The sequence below is a fragment of the Phytophthora parasitica genome, assembly GCF_000247585.1.
Source record: "Phytophthora parasitica INRA-310 unplaced genomic scaffold supercont2.56, whole genome shotgun sequence".
NCBI classification, from domain to species: Eukaryota; Oomycota; class Peronosporomycetes; order Peronosporales; family Peronosporaceae; genus Phytophthora; species Phytophthora nicotianae.
In genome coordinates this window covers 83,480-103,072 of record NW_008649042.1, presented here as the reverse complement: position 1 = coordinate 103,072, position 19,593 = coordinate 83,480, and the positions used below count along the sequence as shown (strand labels likewise).

The 19,593-nt window shown below is 49.0% G+C and overlaps 8 protein-coding genes across 11 annotated transcripts; 7 read left to right on the top strand and 1 right to left on the bottom strand.

The window, feature by feature from the left end:
- Positions 1-497: 497 nt before the first annotated feature.
- On the top strand, positions 498-2,169 carry PPTG_16189 (TKL protein kinase; the record flags this gene model as incomplete). Its single annotated transcript, XM_008913807.1, has 1 exon — positions 498-2,169. One exon carries the CDS (start codon positions 498-500, stop codon positions 1,809-1,811), a length of 1,314 nt encoding a protein of 437 aa, XP_008912055.1. The 3' UTR covers positions 1,812-2,169.
- A 327-nt stretch (positions 2,170-2,496) lies between these two features.
- Positions 2,497-4,528, top strand: PPTG_16188 (TKL/DRK protein kinase). Its single transcript, XM_008913806.1, has one exon. It carries the CDS (start codon positions 2,508-2,510, stop codon positions 4,479-4,481), a length of 1,974 nt encoding a protein of 657 aa, XP_008912054.1. The 5' UTR covers positions 2,497-2,507; the 3' UTR covers positions 4,482-4,528.
- A 114-nt stretch (positions 4,529-4,642) lies between these two features.
- PPTG_16187 (TKL/DRK protein kinase) lies at positions 4,643-6,565 on the top strand (the record flags this gene model as incomplete). Its single annotated transcript, XM_008913805.1, has 1 exon — positions 4,643-6,565. One exon carries the CDS (start codon positions 4,643-4,645, stop codon positions 6,563-6,565), a length of 1,923 nt encoding a protein of 640 aa, XP_008912053.1.
- Positions 6,566-6,601: 36 nt separating this feature from the next.
- PPTG_16186 (TKL/DRK protein kinase) lies at positions 6,602-8,562 on the top strand (the record flags this gene model as incomplete). The annotated part of the gene is made up of 2 exons (XM_008913804.1): positions 6,602-6,616; positions 6,751-8,562. 2 exons carry the CDS (start codon positions 6,602-6,604, stop codon positions 8,560-8,562), a joined length of 1,827 nt encoding a protein of 608 aa, XP_008912052.1.
- Positions 8,563-9,788: 1,226 nt separating this feature from the next.
- Positions 9,789-11,687, top strand: PPTG_16185 (TKL/DRK protein kinase; the record flags this gene model as incomplete). The annotated part of the gene is made up of 1 exon (XM_008913803.1): positions 9,789-11,687. One exon carries the CDS (start codon positions 9,789-9,791, stop codon positions 11,685-11,687), a length of 1,899 nt encoding a protein of 632 aa, XP_008912051.1.
- Positions 11,688-12,424: 737 nt separating this feature from the next.
- Positions 12,425-14,395, top strand: PPTG_16184 (TKL/DRK protein kinase; the record flags this gene model as incomplete). Its single annotated transcript, XM_008913802.1, has 1 exon — positions 12,425-14,395. One exon carries the CDS (start codon positions 12,425-12,427, stop codon positions 14,393-14,395), a length of 1,971 nt encoding a protein of 656 aa, XP_008912050.1.
- On the bottom strand, positions 13,619-15,454 carry PPTG_16183 (hypothetical protein). Of its 3 annotated transcripts, XM_008913799.1 has the most exons (3): positions 14,779-15,454; positions 14,608-14,715; positions 13,619-14,549 (listed from the first exon to the last, which is right to left on the bottom strand). In XM_008913799.1, exons 1-3 carry the CDS (start codon positions 15,421-15,423, stop codon positions 14,457-14,459), a joined length of 846 nt encoding a protein of 281 aa, XP_008912047.1. In that variant the 5' UTR covers positions 15,424-15,454; the 3' UTR covers positions 13,619-14,456. The 3 variants fall into 3 exon arrangements, with proteins under 3 accessions (XP_008912047.1, XP_008912049.1, XP_008912048.1); XM_008913801.1 differs by having other exon boundaries at positions 14,608-15,454; XM_008913800.1 differs by having other exon boundaries at positions 13,619-14,715.
- A 1,227-nt stretch (positions 15,455-16,681) lies between these two features.
- PPTG_16182 lies at positions 16,682-18,323 on the top strand. Of its 2 annotated transcripts, XM_008913797.1 has the most exons (3): positions 16,682-17,552; positions 17,629-17,822; positions 17,889-18,323. In XM_008913797.1, the coding sequence occupies exons 1-3, from the start codon at positions 16,733-16,735 to the stop codon at positions 18,177-18,179; spliced, it is 1,305 nt and encodes a 434-aa protein (XP_008912045.1). In that variant the 5' UTR covers positions 16,682-16,732; the 3' UTR covers positions 18,180-18,323. The 2 variants fall into 2 exon arrangements, with proteins under 2 accessions (XP_008912045.1, XP_008912046.1); XM_008913798.1 differs by having other exon boundaries at positions 17,629-18,323.
- Positions 18,324-19,593: the final 1,270 nt, after the last annotated feature.

Sequence of the window (19,593 nt, the reverse complement as noted above, 5' to 3'; positions counted from 1 at the left end):
CACAGGATTTACCCTCCAGCTGGCACTGCCAACTTGAAGTGGACGGAGACTCTTTAATTGTCGAAGCTATTGTAGTTTCTCGTCAAGCAGTTGACGCATATTTTCGATTGTCCACCGGTTTGTCAATTACTATGGTGACGTAGTCTTCAACCGGGTCTATTATCCGCAGTTCGAGGCCGAGACAGTGCCGGCGGCAGTACACGAACGATAGGTTCTGGTTTTCGGAATGCTACGGCGATGATGGCCAAACTTCCACCAAGATACGACGTGGTACTTGGTGTTCGATCCGTGACTTCGTGATCTAGTGGTCTAGAGACCGCGTTTGACCTCGCTCAGATCAAGTCGGAAGATGCACTTGACTTTTGCTCACTCAGGCACGGGCCGATGGCATCGCTGTCAGACGTTGGTCACGTCGTGTTCAGATCCGCGCGAATTCCCATGAAGCTCGCTACTGGGGATCGCGAAAGAGACCCCGTCAGTCGTGAAAAAGATCTCCCATGCGAACTCGAGCTCTCGCCTCGCTGCTTGCTCTACTCGATGGTGTCAATGCGAGTGTCTTCCGTCGACAATTGCTCAGCTCGGAAGCTTCCGGAGCTTCGGATCAACCACTCGGGGTGAAGGAGCCCGGACGACCCCAATTCAACCTCTGGCTGGTGCTTCCTTTGACTGTCGGCTTCCTGGCCATCATGACAATTATCTGGATTGGACTTTGTTATCGTCGATATCGGAAGCAACGCCGCAGTCGAGAGCTAATGGTGCAGTCTCCTGTGCTCGATCTGCCCTGTTCGGAACCGTACGAGTCCAACGAGCAACCAAAATCAGCACCTTCTAGTGAGGGTTGGCACACCTTGTCCTTAGACACCAACGCAAAGCCCTTCGGCCTTGACCAAACATTTCGCGTACCGCCAAGAAGCAACGAGGTGGACACGTGTTTACCAACATTACTCGAAAGTCTGGATCTGGCTGGGAAACGTATCCCAACCCGGAATCTCCACATCAAGGCGACGTTATCGACTGGAGCGTCCGGTGAAGTGTGGCTCGCCCAGTACAAAGGCCGGCGCGTCGCTGTCAAGCAGTTACTTCGAACAAACGAGCGTACTGCGAAGGATGTTAAAAATTTTGTCGAGGAAATCATACTGAGTGCAAGTTTGAACCACCTGCATGTTGTATCATTCATAGGAGTGGCATGGAGCAGTCCAGAGAACCTGTCAATGGTGATGGAGTACTGTCCGATGGGCGACTTGAGGAGGTTCTTGGTTGAGAGCGGACGGCTCTTGTCCTGGTCACGAGACAAGATCCGCATGGCCGTCGGGATTGCTCAAGCTCTGCGGTATATTCACGGGCGAGACTCGCCAATTATTCACCGAGATCTCAAGCCCAAGAACATTTTACTAACTGACACTTTAGAGGCAAAGATCAGCGACTTTGGCCTGAGTCGAACTCGTAGAGAAGGCTTCATGACGGCTGGGGTGGGAACGCCGTACTGGATCGCACCGGAGATTCTGGAGGGCAAACGATACACCGAACTAGCGGACATTTACTCGTTTGGAGTGGTTTTATCCGAGCTGGACACGTGCAAGACGCCGTTCTCTGATGTCGTCACGGCAGAGGGGAAGAAACCCAAGCCATTGCAGATACTACACTGGGTTCTAGATGGAAGATTGAGTCCATCTTTCACTGATAAGTGTCCGAGGTGGATCAGGTCGGTCGGAATGCAGTGCTTGCAACATGACCCAGGGCTTCGACCGACTGCAGCTGAGCTAACGCAAGTGCTGTGGATGGATGTTCGTCACAGAATTTACACTCTATAATGGCTGCTACGATGCAGTATCGCAGGGAATATTTACTACACTTGATACTGTACAGACTTCGCTTTGATGTCGATGCGAGACCGATGCGAAGCCGGTATTCTTGACGACTCGAAATACTGGGGTTACTTCCGACGAGAAGTGTAAGTGGCAGGCGTGACTTGAGAAGAAGGAGGTTTTCACTTCTTCCATCTCCTGTGTGAGGATTCCATGTTCCAGTTGTTCTGGTGAATTTGGTGTCGAAGGCGAAATGGACTCATTTGCACCAAATCAAACCACGACTGAAAGAAGTTTAGCCGATATATATATATTGAGGTCTTCAAAGACAAAAACACATCCCGAGTTTTTGCTTATTCCGGACGCTTGGGGCAGTACATGTATTATTTTTTTGCATTATTTTCCGACTACTATTAGGTAACGTTGTTTTGAATAACCACTGTAACAGATCGATCTCACCGCACTTCGAGTAAAGGAGGCTTTAGTGTCCTTTGCTTTGGTTTATAAGCATGTCTAGAGAGCGTTGGTATAAGGTGTGGACCATTTGCTAGTGTCGTGGCGTGTTTTCAAATTGATGCCATATAATTGCTCCAGATGATGGAAATCCATCTGCACCAGCTCCCCTAGTGTCGCCATCCTGGCCTCCATTGCGACTCTATCCTCTTGGCCGCATGTTGCTCATTCATAGACTGACTCGCAGTGATGCGACTGCCTGGCCTCCTTCCAATTATTGCAGCCACTTTAACCACGGCCCAAGACTATACGATCACCTTCCGAAGCCTGGAAGAGGAGGACCCTTTATCTTTACCTTCAGACTCTTCGTTCGTCTTCGATGGTACCAACTCAGACATTGCGCAGCAGCTCTACATCCGTCACCAAGCTGGTGACACAAGCGCCGCAGTCTCCATCAACTCAATTCCGACTGCAGTGACGGACAGACTCGACCCGTTAAAGATAACTTTTACTGACTTACCAGGACTGGTTCAACGCGCTGTTCTCTGGGATACAGGCTTCGGTTTCTCTCCTACAGGCGACGCCGTGCAAATTTGGACGATAGGAGATTATACCATGGCAGACATCGCTGTTCCTCAAGACGATATCACCAAAGTGAACTGCACAATGTTAGAGTGTCCTCAACCAAACGACATCCCAGCGTATTCAAGCCAATACTGTTCCGGAACTCAGATCCTCAACGTTTCTCGATGTGTAGTCGACACGTTTGAAGACTCTGGTGCATCAGATTTCTTAGGAGTAATGTGGTCTACAGGTGGGGACTCCACTATGACCCCACACATTCGACTGAGAGATCATACGTGGACGGAGCCTACCACCGGTGTTTCCTATAGTGTCTATGCTGTTCATACGGTTTCTAGTGTTGACGATCCGACTTGGAACCAGTGCCCTGCTAACGATGGCTACTCTTCACTAATCGTCCCGTGCCACAAGAGAAGCGAGTTCACCGACGCTGAGATGGCTGCATTGACGAGACCTACAGGGAGTGCGTGGGTGACGACGTGGCTAAAAGACGAGTTCGCAGTGGAAGACTCAGGATTCGAAGAACTTCTATTGATTCCGGTTATTCTAGTGGTGATTGCTACCATGGGGATTGGCTGGTTCTGCTGGAAACGGAGCTCGATGCTCAAGAGAGAACAGGCTTCTTCTTGCGATTTTGACGTGGTTTCTCCAAATTACTTGGATGTTGTTACTCACGAACAAGCTCTTCGACGGACGGTGACGACTACGAGCTACGGGCCGTCCATTTCTAGTCATCCTGACGACTACGAAAGTGCTGGTTCCAACCAAACGTTAAAGATATTGCTGCATAGTCAACATCTTCACGGAAATCGAATCCCGTACGACAGTCTGGTTTTCCAGACGGAGTTATCCAAAGGAGCGTCAGGAGAAGTCTGGATCTGCCGCTACGGAGGCCAAGAAGTGGCAGTGAAGAAGTTACTGCATACTAGAGACCAGAAGGCAGAAGACGTGCAGGTTTTCGCTGAAGAGATCGAGTTGACGGCCAGTTTAATTCATCCGCACATTGTCAAGTTCATTGGGGTGGCTTGGAATAGTCTCAGCAACTTGTCACTGGTGTTGGAATATGTTCCAAGAGGGAATCTGAGGGACTATTTACACACAAATTCCGACATCTTATCGTGGGCGAGAGATCGGATTTTTATGGCCATTGCAGTGGCTGAAGCGCTGGAATATCTGCACTCTCGTACCCCCGCAATTATCCATCGGGATCTCAAGTCGAACAACATTCTATTGACTGAAAGTCTGGATCCTAAACTCATCGACTTTGGAGTGAGTCGAGGTATGATGGATCTCACCATGACAGCAGGTGTCGGTACTCCATACTGGACGGCACCAGAGATTCTGGAGGGAGATCGATACACTGAGAAGGCAGATATCTACTCGTTCGGTGTTGTATTGTCGGAGCTTGACACGGGACGGATTCCCTATTTTGACGCAGTGGAAGACGACGGAACCAGATTAATGCCGTTCCAGATCTTACAGGAAGTCATGACTGGTACATTGCGACCGAGTTTCTCAGCGGATTGTCCCCCAAGAATACAGAGGATCGGCGCAGCATGTTTGTCGTTCGAACCTTCGGATCGACCGACAGCACAGGAGCTGATCCAGTGGCTTGAAGGAAGACATAGTGAAACATTTTAGTCAACGTGAAGATTTATTGTGAATAAAGGGTGAATTTTAAAGCTGAAAAGAAACTAAATCTGGATGACAATGGAACGAGGTGGGTTGCTACGTAGCGCTGATATGGGCGTCAAGAGTCGCTGATCATTAGTCGAAGATCTGGCTGAGACCACACAGTGGACATGGCCGAGCACGACACGATCTCTCTGCGGAGTTTAACGTCCGTTTCCTCGTCATCCTCCAGCTCGTCGTTCGTTTTCGACGGCACCAATTCCGACATTGCGCGGCAGCTTCTCATCCGCCATCAAGCTGGTGATACGGCCGAACAAGTCAACCTCACGTCGATTCCTACCGCTATACTAGATCGACTGATTCCGCTCAATATTAACTTCGATGGTCTTCCTGGTCTCGTCCAACGTGCTGTGCTCTGGGATACCGGCTTTGCCATTTCACCCGGTAATAATCCCATTCAGATCTGGACCATGCAGAATTACACTATGGCAGATCTAGCAGTGCCTAAATCTGACGTCTCCTTTGTGGACTGCACGTATCTCAATTGTTCGCAACCGAGTGAGGAGATAGCGCACTACGCGCAGTACTGTACCGGGTGGCAGATGCTGAATGTGTCTCGCTGTGTGGCCGATGACTTCGAAGACCCGGGAGCTGATACGTATCTAGGGATGATGTGGTCTACTGGTGGTGACCCGAACATGACCCCGTCAATTCGACTGAGAGACCACACGTGGACACAAGACATTGCAGAATTTGGTGGTAACGTCACCTTCTCTGTCTACGTGGTACACACAGTGTCACATGAGCTTGATCCGGCCTGGAACCAGTGTCCACCAAACAACGGATTTGGATCACTGACAGTGCCTTGCCACAGAAAAATCGAGTTCACGGACGAGTACATGGCCGCAAACACGACAGTCCCAACAGGTTCGGAGCTGGTGACTACGTGGCTAAAGAACGAGTTTGCAATGGAGAAAACTCAGTCGCAGATGTGGATCCCGGTCTTGTTAAGTGTGATTATTATCGTAGCTGGAGTTGTTCTGGGATGGCTCGGTTGTCGTCGAAAATCGAAGGCTTCAATGGTGAAGCAAATATCTGGAGCTAAAGGCGCTAATAGTGATAGCCACAGATCCCTTTCAATCTCCAGTTCAACGTCACTGCCTGGTTCCGAGAGTCTCCACTACGAGAGGGCTGGATCGAACAAGACACTCCAGATTCTGCTGGATAGTGAACACCTCGAGGGAAAACGGATTCCGTATGAATCTGTTGTGTTTGAGACTGCTATTTCAAAGGGAGCATCGGGAGAAGTCTGGGTGTGTGAGTACAATGGACAGAAAGCGGCGGTTAAACGCCTACTTCAAAGAAAGAAACAGAAGGCGGAAAGCGTGCAGGAATTTGCCAAAGAAATTGAGTTAACTGCCAGTCTTGTCCACCCGAACATCGTCCAGTTTATTGGTGTGGCTTGGAATAGTCTCGACAATTTGGTGATGTTGCTGGAATATTTACCCACAAGTCTAAAGGATTATCTTGAGAAGAACAAAGATCGTCTATCGTGGGCAAGAGATAAAATCTACATTGCCATTGGAATCGCTCGTGCGTTGGAATATCTCCACGCTCGTACGCCACCTCTGATCCACCGAGATCTCAAGTCCAGCAACGTTCTACTTACGGATTCAGTCGAGCCGAAGATCATCGACTTCGGTGTAAGTCGTGGTCGTGTCGAGCTCTCAATGACTGCGGGTGTAGGCACGCCATTTTGGACAGCGCCTGAGATTTTGGAGGGCAACCACTACACCGAGAAGGCGGATATCTACTCGCTCGGCGTCGTCTTGTCCGAGCTCGACACTTGTGAGGTTCCCTACCACGACGCCGTGTCGGAAGACGGAACTAAACTGAAGCCGTTCCAGATCTTAAAAGAGGTCATGTCCGGCACGATGCGGCCGAGTTTCTCCCAAGAATGTCCTGCTAGAATTCGCAGAATCACTTCAGCCTGTTTATCACTCGAACCATCGAGGCGTCTGACGGCACAACAACTCGTTCGACAGCTCGAAGGTCTGGACAATTGCACTGATAGCGGAGTAGAACAGCTATAATCGACAATCTAGGACAACTTTAGCACATTCAAATGCATGTTGGTTCGTTGGGTACGTAGGTACCTATTTGGGTTGTGCGATGGATCTTTATCCTGGTCTTCCTGCCTGCCAGTCAGTCAGTGCATCCATTTCGCAATTTTCCGTACAAGTCTCAAGTCGATCATTCAATGCGTTGGAATCTCCAGCGAACTGGTCAACTGCGAGGTTTAACCTCTTCTTCTTCCTCGAGTTCTTCGTTTGTTTTCGATGGCACCAATTCCGACATTGCGCGGCAGCTTTTCACACGTCATCAAGCAGGTGATTCCGATGATCGAGTCAACCTCACGTCGATCCCTGCCGCTGTACTAGACCGACTGAATCCGCTCAATATTGACTTCCACGATCTCCCTGGCCTCGTCCAACGTGCTGTGCTCTGGGACACAGGCTTTTCCATTTCACCCGGTAATGATCCCGTTCAGATCTGGACCATGCACAATCACTCGATGGCCGATCTAGCAGTGCCAAAGTACCAAGTCACCAATGTGGACTGCACGTATCTCAATTGTTCTCAGCCTAATGGAGTGACAGCTCACTATAGTCAGTACTGCACGGGCTGGCAAATGCTCAACGTTTCTCGCTGTGTGGCTGACGTCTTCGAAGATCCTGGAGCTGGAACTTATCTAGGGATGATGTGGTCAGTCGGAGGTGACCCAGATATGACCCCGTTAATTCGACTGAGAGACCACACGTGGACACAAGACATTGCCGAGTTTGGTGGCAACATCACCTTCTCCGTCTACGTGGTGCACACGGTGCCTCATGAGCTTGATCCAGCTTGGAACGAGTGTCCACATGATGAAAGTTACGCGTCATTGACTGTACCTTGCCACAGAAGAGATGAGTATTCGGACGAGGAGGTAGCGGCTAATATGACGAAGCCAACTGGAAGTGCGTGGGTGAACACTTGGCTTGAGACGGAGTTTGCTAGAGAAAAATCCGAGTTCGACACGATGCTTTTGGTCCCGATTATAGTAGGCATTCTATTCGTCTTGTGGTTCTGTTGGCAGTGCAGATCTAAGCAGAAATTATCAACTGCTAGAGGCGACACACGCAGGTCTTCGCTGTCCAATCCGAACTACTGCAGTCCAAACGTGAACCAGACCCTTCAAATTCTATTCGGGAGCGAATATCTACAAGGAAAACGTATTTCTTTCGAGAATTTGAGTTTCAGAAGACTGGCTTCTAGAGGAGCTTCTGGGGAGATCTGGGTCTGCGAGTACAATGGACGACAAGTAGCAGCTAAGAGACTACACACCAAAGACTTAAATGCCGTGAAGGTGCAAGCATTTGCTGAAGAAATTGAGCTGACTGCGAGGCTTGTTCACCCGAATATCGTTGAATTCATCGGTGTAGTGTGGAATAGTCTCAGTAATCTCACCATGGTGATCGAATTCTACCCTAAAGGATGTCTACAAGACTACCTGCACAAGAACAAGAACCTCTTATCGTGGGGTCAAGAAAAGATGCGTATTACTGTTGGAATCGCAAAAGCGCTGGAATATCTACACGCCCACAGTCCTCCTTTGATCCATCGCGATGTCAAGTCAAATAACGTTTTGATCTCGAATGAATTGGAGCCGAAACTGATCGACTTTGGTGTGAGTCGTGTCGTTCTGGACCTCACAATGACAGCTGGAATAGGTACACCATTCTGGACTGCACCTGAGGTTTTGGAAGGGGATCGCTACACGGAGCAAGCAGATATTTATTCTTTTGGTGTTGTGTTATCCGAGTTGGATATGTGCAAGACTCCGTATACTGATGCGGTGACGGAAGGTGGAAGTAAGGCACGGCATTTCCAAATCCTACAGGAAGTCATGGCCGGTGAATTGCGTCCAAACTTCTCAGAGGACTGTCCTTCAAGAGTTCTGCGAGTTGCTATGGCATGCCTCTCACTCGATCCATCGAGTCGTCCAACTGCAAGTGAGGTTATACGTCAACTAGATTTCCGCGTGTAATGGGTTTTATTTACAAGGGTTAAATGGCAGTAAACTGGAAGATTAGACTGCAACGTTGCGAGCTTCCCATCTTTATCGTCCAAACGATTGTTCTCTAAACGGTATCATAAAATACGGGATGAACTCCCAATCTTGCCAGTAAACAAACTGCACAGAGTCCGACAATATCCAGAAACGATAGTCGGAATGGCACGGTCGCCGCCAACGCGCCTTTGGACTCCGCGTCCGTAGGTCTCTCTCAACATGAAGAGTTGATACCACAGCACTACGCAGGTGCACAACATAGTTAACCAACATATTCTTCATGATTCGTTCGGAGGTTTGGGCACCATGCGCAATACTCCACAGTCTTACACAGCAACATGGAGGAGGGGTCTAGATCGATGCGGAGCCAACAAGTAGTTGGGAGCACTACCTAAGCTTACCAAGACCTATGTATCCCGGAATACATGTACAGAATTGTAATTTGTGGCTGGATCAGTGTTCACCATTTTCCAGAAACACATGATGATTAGCAACGAGTAGAGGGAATCGCCCGCCTACCGATTCAGCAATAAAAATGCAAATACACCGATCGAGTCATTTCCCCCAGGAGATCTGTAAATGCTAGCAGCGGCTCTCCTGACTTCTGGTACCCAGATAATTTAACATAATAAATTTCTGAGCCATTTTAATGGCAAAATCGAGTCCTTGAAACATCGTTTCCGGGTACTAGAAGTTGCTTTTAATCTAGTACGTGGAAACGAAATGGCAAGGACTCTATTTGCGCCAAATGATCAACTGCTAGAAACTAGTAGTGTTCAATCCGATAGACGATTCGATCCCAACTCAGCTCGTAGTGGAAGCTCGAGAAGGTGGTTAATTAGGGAATCCATCCTCTAAAGAGACACTATAGGGTCCTCAGCAACGCAAGCGTACCGTTGTGAAAACCGCGATGTTATCTAGTTACTAACTAGAGCGTTTCGAGAAAGGCTAGAAAAGTGATCGTTAACTGGTCATCGTGAACCCAAGTGGCCCATCCAAACACTGGTCGTCTGAGCGCTTGAATTTCTTAGGCTCCATTCTTAGGAGAGATCCGTTTCGCCACTATATTGCTGTCAGACAAACGCACAGACGCCCTTCATTCGTGACGCGTTGCTCATTCCACGATTTGCCGTCTTCAGCTCAGAACTCCTTCAGCATCAATCTCCAACTTAAAACACGAGACACGAGATCAAGTAATGTCCATGGCTCGAAATCTGGAGTCGTTCATATTTGACGGCACCAATTCCGACATCGCTCGACAGCTCTACATCCGCCACAAGAAAGGAGATGTCGGACATAATGTCACCCTTTCTTCAATTCCTGAGGCTATTACGGGCAGACTCAAATCCTTCAACATCAAGTTCGACGACTTGCCCGGGCTTGTCCAGCGCGCAGTGCTCTGGGACTCTGGCTTTGCGATTTCACCAAATAATGAGGCAGTCCAGATCCGTCCAATAAACAACTACACCATGGCCGAACTTGCAGTTCCAATGGACGAAGTCAGTGATGCTGGTTGTACGTTCAGGAACTGTTCGCAGCCGAACAACGAAACCGCGTCCTATACTCTAATTTGCAGTGGCGAGCAGATGTTCAGCGTCTCACGCTGCGTCGTGGACATATTCGAAGACAATGGTGCTGGAACCTACTTTGGGGCGATGTGGGCGAAAGGTGGACACCCCGATATGGCTCCGCACATTCGTCTGAGAGAGCACAAGTGGAACGATCCCGTCTCGAATGTGTCGTACAGTGTCTATGCTGTGCATACAGTCCCCAGCGAGTTGGAAGCGACGTGGAATCAGTGTGCTCCCTACGATGGATATGGAGCACTAGCAGTTCCTTGCTACCGGAGAGACAACGTCACCGTCGAGATGGATGCACAGCTGACGACACCAACAGGATCGTCATGGGTGACGAATTGGCTGGACGAGGAGTTTGGTGAAAAGTCCGATCAAGGTTTAGATACAATGGTGCTGGTTCTGATCATCGTGGGTAGTGTTATTGTTCTTGGCTTGTTTGGGCTTGGATGGTATTGTTGGCGTCGTAGATCGAAAAGAAGAGAGGGGAAACCAGAGCTAGAAGCAGACGGCTTCGACGTCGAGTCTCCCTTTTATATGACGCCCGAGCTTGCAAAGCCCCCGGCCGCTTCTTCTGGACGGCCCACTCAACAATCTTCTCTCTTTAGCCAGTCGTCGATAGATTACGAGAGCGCAGGATCGAACAGAACATTGGAGATCCTGCTCCATAGTCGGTATCTTCAAGGTCGACGGATTCCGTACGAGAGTGTCGTATTCAAAACAACTCTATCAAAAGGAGTTAACGGGGAGGTCTGGATGTGCGAGTACAATGGACGCAAAGTCGCAGTGAAGCACTTGATCCAAGAAAATCAGAAGGCAGAGACCGTTCAAGCATTTGCTGAAGAAATCGAACTCAGCGCCAGTCTCGTCCACCCCAGTATCGTTGAATTCATCGGCGTAGCGTGGAACAGTCTTAATAATCTTGCCATGGTATTGGAGTACTTCCCCAAAGGAAATCTGCAGAGTTATCTACACAAGAACGCGGATTTATTGACGTGGGCGAGAGATAAAATCCAGATGGCCGTTGCAGTTGCTGATGCTCTGCAGTACTTGCATGGCCGATTCACTCCAATCATCCATCGCGATCTAAAATCCAACAATATTTTACTTACGAAACAATTGGAGCCCAAACTAATTGACTTTGGTGTGAGTCGCGGACGCGTTGAGCTCACCATGACAGCAGGAATCGGTACGCCGTACTGGACAGCTCCTGAGATCCTGGAAGGCAAGAGATACACGGAGCAGGCAGATATTTATTCCTTCGGTGTGGTTTTGTCGGAGCTGGACACGGGGAAAACCCCGTATCACGACGCTCGTACTCAAGGTGGTAGTAAGGCCAAGCCGTTCCAGATTCTTCAGGACATCGTGGATGGATGTTTGCAACCGAGTTTTACGCGACAGTGCCCTCCACGAATTTATCGCGTTGGTATGGCCTGCTTGTCGTTTGATCCTTCGTTGCGCCCGACAGCGTCGCAGCTGATCCGAGAGCTTGAAGGCAGCACTACGGAGATCATGTACTCCGTTTGAGATACTTTTGCACTTACGCTCTTGGTATTTGTGTCACTCCAAGTCGTGCTCGTTGCTGTAGCGTGGAATACATGTACTATCCAATCGATAAATATCAAGTTGAAGTTCGTTCACATGCTATAGATCTCTCGGGGCTGGCATTGTAGTGCCCAAGAGCGGCAACTACAAGCGTCAATGGTAGGATTTTAGGCAATTCGTGCTGTTCGCCGCACCGAAAGCAACGTTTATTCCACCGTAAACCTTTGTGTTCGCTTGCTTACGCCCAGAATTGGCACCAACACGCCAACGGAGTGTGTTTCAGCATCTGCAGACACCCTACAGTTGTTCAGCCTTATAAAGTAATGCTTGGATGTAAGTTACATCTGAGGTTCAGATTCTGAACCTGGGTCCTTGAGAGTTGTAATGACTTTCATTGCTTCGCTAAAAGCATCGGGCAATGGCGTCAGTACATTTGGTGCAGACAGTCTTCAAACATTTCGCCACCACAGCCGGATATGGTAGGAGTCTTTTCAAGGTTTCAAGAACAACCACTGTTCTTTCATCGCGGTGAGTTTTAGATTCACCCGAACATCTGATGCCCTTGTTGTGACCCTTTTTGGTCAAGTCCGGACGTCATGCTCCGACTCGATGCAAATCCCATCGCTACCAGGTGGCCTCAGCTCCTCATCATTCCAAGAATTGCCATAACAATGAAACGGGTGAAGCGGGTGACTGCTCTTGCAGTCGTACTTGCGAGCATGGTACACGCTCACACAATCAGCTTACGGAGTCTAGAATCCTCTTCTTTATCATCAAACTCGTTCGTTTTCGACGGTACCAACTCCGACATCGCCCGGCAGCTCTACATTCGACACAAAGCAGGAGACACAGACGCCAAAGTCACACTTAACGCAGTCCCCACTGCAGTAGCCAACCGCCTCAGCGACCTCAACACCCAGTTCAGCGACTTACCGGGTCTCGTTCAACGTGCAGTTCTCTGGGACACAGGCTTCGCTCTCTCTCCGGCTAATGACCCCGTTCAAATCTGGACGATGAATGACTACACTATGGCAGATATCGCCGTCCCGAAAGATGAAGTCAGTGGGGAAGGATGCACTTTCAAGAACTGTACGCAGCCAAACGACGAGTTAGCTTACTACACTTTAATCTGCTCAGGAGCTCAGATGGTCAACGTATCCAGGTGTGTGGCAGATACGTTCGTAGACTCGGCTGCTACCAGCTACTTGGGCTCAATGTGGTCTGTTGGTGGAGACCCAAATATGGTCCCGTATATTCGACTTCGAGATCACTCGTGGGTAGACCCAGTGACGGAGGTTTCTTACAGTGTCTACGCTGTCCACACCACTTCAGTGGCTGACGATCCGGCTTGGAACGTGTGTCCTGCTGACGATGGCTATGGAGCGTTGACAGTGCCGTGCCATAGGAGAGACGAGTTTACGGATAAAGAGATGGAAGCGATGCACACGCCGACTGGAAGCGCTTGGGTGACAACGTGGCTGGAGGAGGAATTTGCTGAAGATTCTGGTTTTGATACAATGCTACTGATCCCGATCATCTTGGGAGCTGTAGTTTTAATCATAGCGGTTGGATGTGGCCGGTATTACTGGAAGCGGAAGCAGAAGAGCGACATTGACGAGACTGTGTCCACTACGTGTGATCTTACTGCAGTCTCGCCGCAATACACGAGTGAAAGCACTGTACCATTGCCTAAGTATGCTGCTACCACGCCCGATCACACTCTTCGACCTACAGTCATGACGACGCAGGGGTCATTTCTGTCGACTCGAGGAGGATACGAGAGTGCTGGGTCATGCAGAACGCTTAAGATTCTGCTTAATAGTCAGCATCTGATGGATAAACGGATGCCCTACGAGAGTATCATGTACCAACGACTATTATCCAAGGGATCATCGGGAGAAGTGTGGCTTTGTAAACACAACGGACAGCAAATTGCGATCAAGAGATTGCTACAAATTAAGCAGCAAAAGGCTGAAAGCGTCCAAGCGTTTGCTGAAGAGATCGAACTAACTGCTAGTCTGGATCATCCACACATTGTCACGTTCGTCAGTGTGGCTTGGAATACTCTCAACAACTTGGTGATGGTGATGGAGTACGTTCCAATGGGAAGTCTGCAGAGTTACCTGCACCAGAACGCTGACTTGTTATCCTGGGCTCGAGATAAAATCCACATGGCTGTCGGTATCGCACAAGCTCTGGATTATCTCCACAGTCGAACCCCGTCATGTATCCATCGCGACGTAAAGTCGACCAATATTTTACTTACGCACATGCTTGAACCGAAACTTATCGACTTCGGAGTGAGTCGTAAGAGCGTTGAAGCCACTATGACGGCGGGGGTGGGGACGCCATACTGGACGGCACCGGAGATCTTGGAAGGCAAGCGGTACACGGAGCAGGCAGATATTTATTCGTTCGGCGTGGTATTATCCGAGCTGGACACGGGTAAAATCCCATACCACGACGCGTTGACGGAGAGCGGGGGTAAAGTCAAGCCTGTCCAGATTTTACAAGATGTCGTATCCGGTATGTTGCGTCCAACGTTCTCCAAAGATTGTCCTCCACGGATACAGCGCGTGGGCTCGGCTTGTTTGGTGCAGGATCCATCGACTCGTCCGACGGCTCAGCAGCTGGTCAAAGAGCTGGAAGGGAAAGAAAAAACAGGAGGCGCAGAACACTACGCCTTGTAAAATACGACCATGTAAGCTATAATATCTATCAGCAAAGAAGCACAGTCTTCCGTCATATTAGCTAGTCGAACTCATCGTCAAAGTCGTCGTCGAATTCATCGTCGTCAAAGTCACTTGCGTCTTCATCGTCGTCATCGTCATCGTAGTTCCAATACTGTCCACACATTCGTCAGTACTCTCTTCGTCTCCCTCTAGGCTTCAGTATAACTTACCCCGTCTGTTTCCAGAGCGTTGTTAATATACTCCATGAACTTGCCTAGTCGTTCTACGTCCTCGTTCGTGTATTGCTCCAGCGACAGATCCACCAGCGGGTCGTACGTCTACCCACAGTTCACAGATGAGTTTCCTGTTGTCCACCTAAATGTCCTCCAATTGTCTCTTACCTCGGGAGAAAAGTCCACTTCGTGCCTTCTCCCATGCTCAATAAGTGCCACTACATCCTCGTATCGTTTCTGCTGCATCACAGCCACCAGCACAGGCTGGAACGTTTGCTCTGTGGGGTTCACGTCATGCTGCGCTGTGATGTTCTTGAGGATCGTCACAGCTTCGTCCACTCTGTGAGCGTCCACCAACGTCTTCAGCAGCGCGTTCACTGCTGGAAGGTCCACCAGAATGTCCTTCTCCTTAGCTGCCTGAAACAACAACAGCGCGTCCTCCAGTCGCCTCACGCGCAGACACGAGTCGATCGTGTAGATGGCTGCCAGTTGCGTCGCGTCGTCCGCTTTAAAGCTTGGCTGGGAGAGAAGGAGCCGAAGGATCTGAGCGGCTCGTGGAGCCTCGTGTGGCTGCCCACGCTTGGCTACAAGCAGCGCCAGACGCTGTAACAGCTGAGGGTCCTGGAGTGACGACTCCTGTTGCAACTTGTCGAAGGCCGCGAGAGCGCGCGAAGACTCTCTACGGGCTATACTGTTCTCCAGCACTAGTCTGACGTCAGGTGAAACTGCTGGCAACGTACGCGGGGCTACAGAGCTCGACATACTGCGTCGAAGCACTCGCCGCATGACGTCTACACAAGCTGAGCTCAGCATATCGATCGTTGTCAATGCAATAATGTATGAGAGAAAAAATGTATCAATTTAGACAGCTCACTTCTTTTTAGTGTAATAGTAGTAATCGTTGACATTTATCGAATGAATAGTAATTTCTGGCGAATCAGATCTGGTCTGATTCTGAAAATTTCACGATTTTAAATTTTGTTTCTGATACTCATCAGGGTCCTGATTTGGCAGCCGCCAATCCTATATGACCTGCAAAGCCTTTTGATTTTGCGCTTGCCGTTCCGAGCTTATGGGCCTGTGAAATGATCGACCTGTCGGCGGCCCCTAAACTATTTTTTCCTTAGGGATGATGTTGCATTTGACCTAGCTGCAGTGTATGCTGAGGGTCTCTGCCAAGCCAGGACAGATTAAGTATGACACTACGGTTTACTTAAAAGAGAAACGATTGTAAGCTCAAAAAGACGTCAAGACCAGATATGGAGCTGGTGCAGGATGGCTGCCGGGGTTGTTATGACCGCGCTAAATCTCGCAGTCATATTTGATGGGGGACGTGTTTCGTGGTCTCAGCTGAGATTTTGGTTCTCTGGATTTTGGGCTTTATTTTGTTTCGTCGGTCCTTGTAACGGGGTCACGCAGTGTTAGACATACAAGGGGCACGAAGTAGCCGGAGAGTTAATAGACTCTCAGTACGTGGGTTTGGAAGCCATACGTCATGCATTGGACTAGGTTTAACTATGTTATATAGTTAAACACATACGTTTACCTCTAGGCGGCTTGGCCGCAAATAAAAGCTAATAAACAGTTTGAATTTTGAACAACCAATGATTTGTTTGGAGTTAAGTAAATCTTCAACCTAATTTAGTGGGTTAAGTAATGTCCTTGACTAAGGGGCTAAGATTAAGGAACTTTTTGAGTCAAACGTCTTCCTCTGACACTATGCTATGCAGGGATCGAAAAAAAAAACTTTTGAAGCAATAATACGTACAATAGTGAAGACAATATTTATTATTGACACAAACTCAAAAACATAAATTTAAAATTGGGTAATAATACGCTATAACTAGATAATCTACTACAAATACTTTTTATAGTAGATTATCTCAAATATTACTCCGTTTATCGCTGTAATTTTAGTATAAATATTTCTGCATAATTGCAATACTTTATTTTATCCAACGGCGCAGAAAGTGTATATTGATAAAATAATTTCTTTTTGTCTCATAAAGAACTGATATTAGTTATAAAAACTGGTTAAGAAAAATAAATTTTATGGGCCAATCACTGATCCGACGATGTTGAACTGGTTTTCAGCTTGCGCATCATTATCCAAGCCACCAATATGGCCCCACGTCCGGGTCTTTGCGCAAGCTCCACAGGCCATGCAGGGAGCTACGAATGCGTTGATGAGAAGGACCTGGAGCTGGAGCATGTGCTGGTGATGTTCCGCCATGGAGATCGATCCCCGATCAGCCGCAACATCAGCGCCAAAGTGAAGATGACGCAGCCGGAAACGGATTTCTGGGTCTCACGTTTGGCTGAGCTGAGCGTCGTTGGGGCACTCAATAGCGGGACGAGAGTGGTGAGTTATCACGAAGGCGAATGTAGCGAAGAGAGCTGCTTCGGCAAGCAATTTGAGGTGCCACCGCCGCCTCAGCAAGGAGGACGTTGGCCTTGTGGACAGTTGACAGCCAAAGGGATCGACATGATGCGAGTCAAGGGCCAGCAACTAAGAGAGAGGTATAAAACATTGATGGAGGGCATGGTGGATCCGGTTCGACAGATCCACGTGCAGTCCACCAATATCCGGAGGACCATCCGCTCGGCGCAGAGTCTTCTGGCGGGACTCTTTCCAGAGTACTTTATGAACGTCAACGCAGATAACAATCTGGCAGCTAGTGAGAATTTACTGCCGGATAGTAGAAAGTTTTTGCAGAATATGCAGACGAACAGGAAGATGAAGAAGGACGGGGGTTTTGTGATCCACGCCGACGACTCGAATAGTCTGGCGCCGCAGCACTCGTACGAGTTGTACCAAGATCTGGGGAAGGTCCTGGCGGACGAGCTAAGACAACACGCTCCGCCAGGGTTTACCAAGGCGTCGCAGAGAATCAGCACGATTATTGGAGCAAAGTCGAGCAAGCTGGTCGCCTGGACAGGACGTGAGTGTGGCAACTCAAGGCCCTCTTCGTGTATTGGTAATCACTGACTGTTTCTTGCAACTTTGCCTGTCTGAAGTGCGCGAGGTGTTGGTCTGCCACCAAGCACACGGTTTGGCATTCCCGGACGGCCTGAACGAGCAGCTCTTTACTCAGATCTGCGAATACGACGCCTGGTTGTGGCACCACCTATATGGCAGGGTGGATTTCTGTCGCGTCAGCTTCAAGGCCGGCGTGCAGCGCATCTACTCGTACCTGGCCAGCGTCACCCAGGTCTGTTGTCTTCCGGTTTGAATGCGTTCTTTTAGTGCTTTGTTCACGGTGTCTTTGTTGCTGCAGGGTGCTACCGAGCACAAAATGTCGCTCTTCTCGGCCCATGACAACTCGCTCGTGGCGCTAGTGAACGCGCTGCAGCTGCAGGTTCCGCGCGTGATTCCTCATTACGGCGCCATGCTGATCTTCGAAGTGTTTCGGCACCTCGTCACGGGCGAGTTCTACCTCAAGGTTCTGTTCGAAGGCGGTGCAGTGACCTTCGCGAGTCACGAGCACTCGGCGCTGTGTTCATTTGCCGTGTTCCAGCAGGCTGCACAGAGCTTCTTGCAAGTGCAACAACCTGACGCCGCGTTGTGAGCGTGCGTAATTATCTGTCCGTCAATGGTGTCCTCCAGTGTCCTCCTCGATGACACGACGTGACGTTTCTCGCATCTGATTGGTTGAAATAATAAAGGAAATCTATCATTCTTTTAGGAAGGATTGTTGTGGGGTCCACACGGAGCTGCCAAAAAATCGCATTCGCTATGGTAGTGTCCAGAATCGGCTCAGTTACCGAAAGTCGTTAGCTTTACTATCGGACGGTATTACCGTCCGGCAGCTGGATTCGTGGGGTACAGATGGTTACATTCCTTATGATAGGTTTTAGCGCATGCAGAGAGCACATTGCATACAGTGCGCACCGGAATTATAGCCGCACTCGATTTTCGGTGTTCTTGTCTTGTACGTTGGTTAACTGCGCCTAAAGCAGCGGTTTGAAATCGTCTAACACTCTCAGAAAACGAATACAGCAAACAGAACTGAAAAAGCTAACTTCGTTTTATCACTATCGGCAAAAATGTCACTTTGGGTAGGGGCATAATTATAGCCGCACATGAAATTTATTCGGTCATATTGGTAATAAACAAAAACTATACAGATTTAGTTGAAATAAATGAAATATCCAGAAAGCCCGTAGGTAACACTTTTCGATACCTTATTTACAAGCTTTCTTGGTTCCCCAAGATGCCACGAGGCAAGCAGTTAACCGAGGAGGAGTGCCGCAGGATTGACCTGCTCATCCGTGAGCGCAAGAGCAACCGAGCGATTGCGAAGCTCATCTGCCGTGACGAGAAGGCAATTCGCAACTATATCAAACGTGGAAAGGCTTCCTCAACAACTAAAAGGACTGGACGAAAGCCTAAAATGACGGATCGGGAGGTCAGGAGGGTGTTTAGGTTGGCAATTGTTCACGGATTATCGGCTTCGCAGCTACGAATCCAGCTGCCGTCGACTCCCAGCAAGACTACTGTTCTTCGCACGCTGCGTAGCAGTCGGAACATCACGTACGCGAAGCGGAAACCTACCCCAGCTCTCAAGCCTCACCACAAGAAGAAGAGAGTAGCTTTTGCTGAGCAATATGGGGACGACAAGAAGTTCTGGCGTCGCGTGGTCTTCACGGATGAAAAAAAATTCAATTTGGACGGTCCGGATGGGTTCCGTTACTACTGGCATGACATGCGAGCTGAGCCCAAGACCATGTCAAAGCGGGTGAATGGAGGAGGGAGCGTCATGATATGGGCTGGGGTTAACTGGTACGGTAAAACCAGCCTGGTATTCCTGAAAGGGAAGCAAAATGCTGTCAAATACACTCAGACGTTGAGCCAAGGTCTGTTTCCTTTTCTACAAGAACTTCGTGTGAAAATGGGTAATAATACCCCAATTTTCCAACAAGACAATGCTTCCATACACGCCGCCAAGTTCACCAAGGCTTTTTTAGAGGTTAATAACGTGG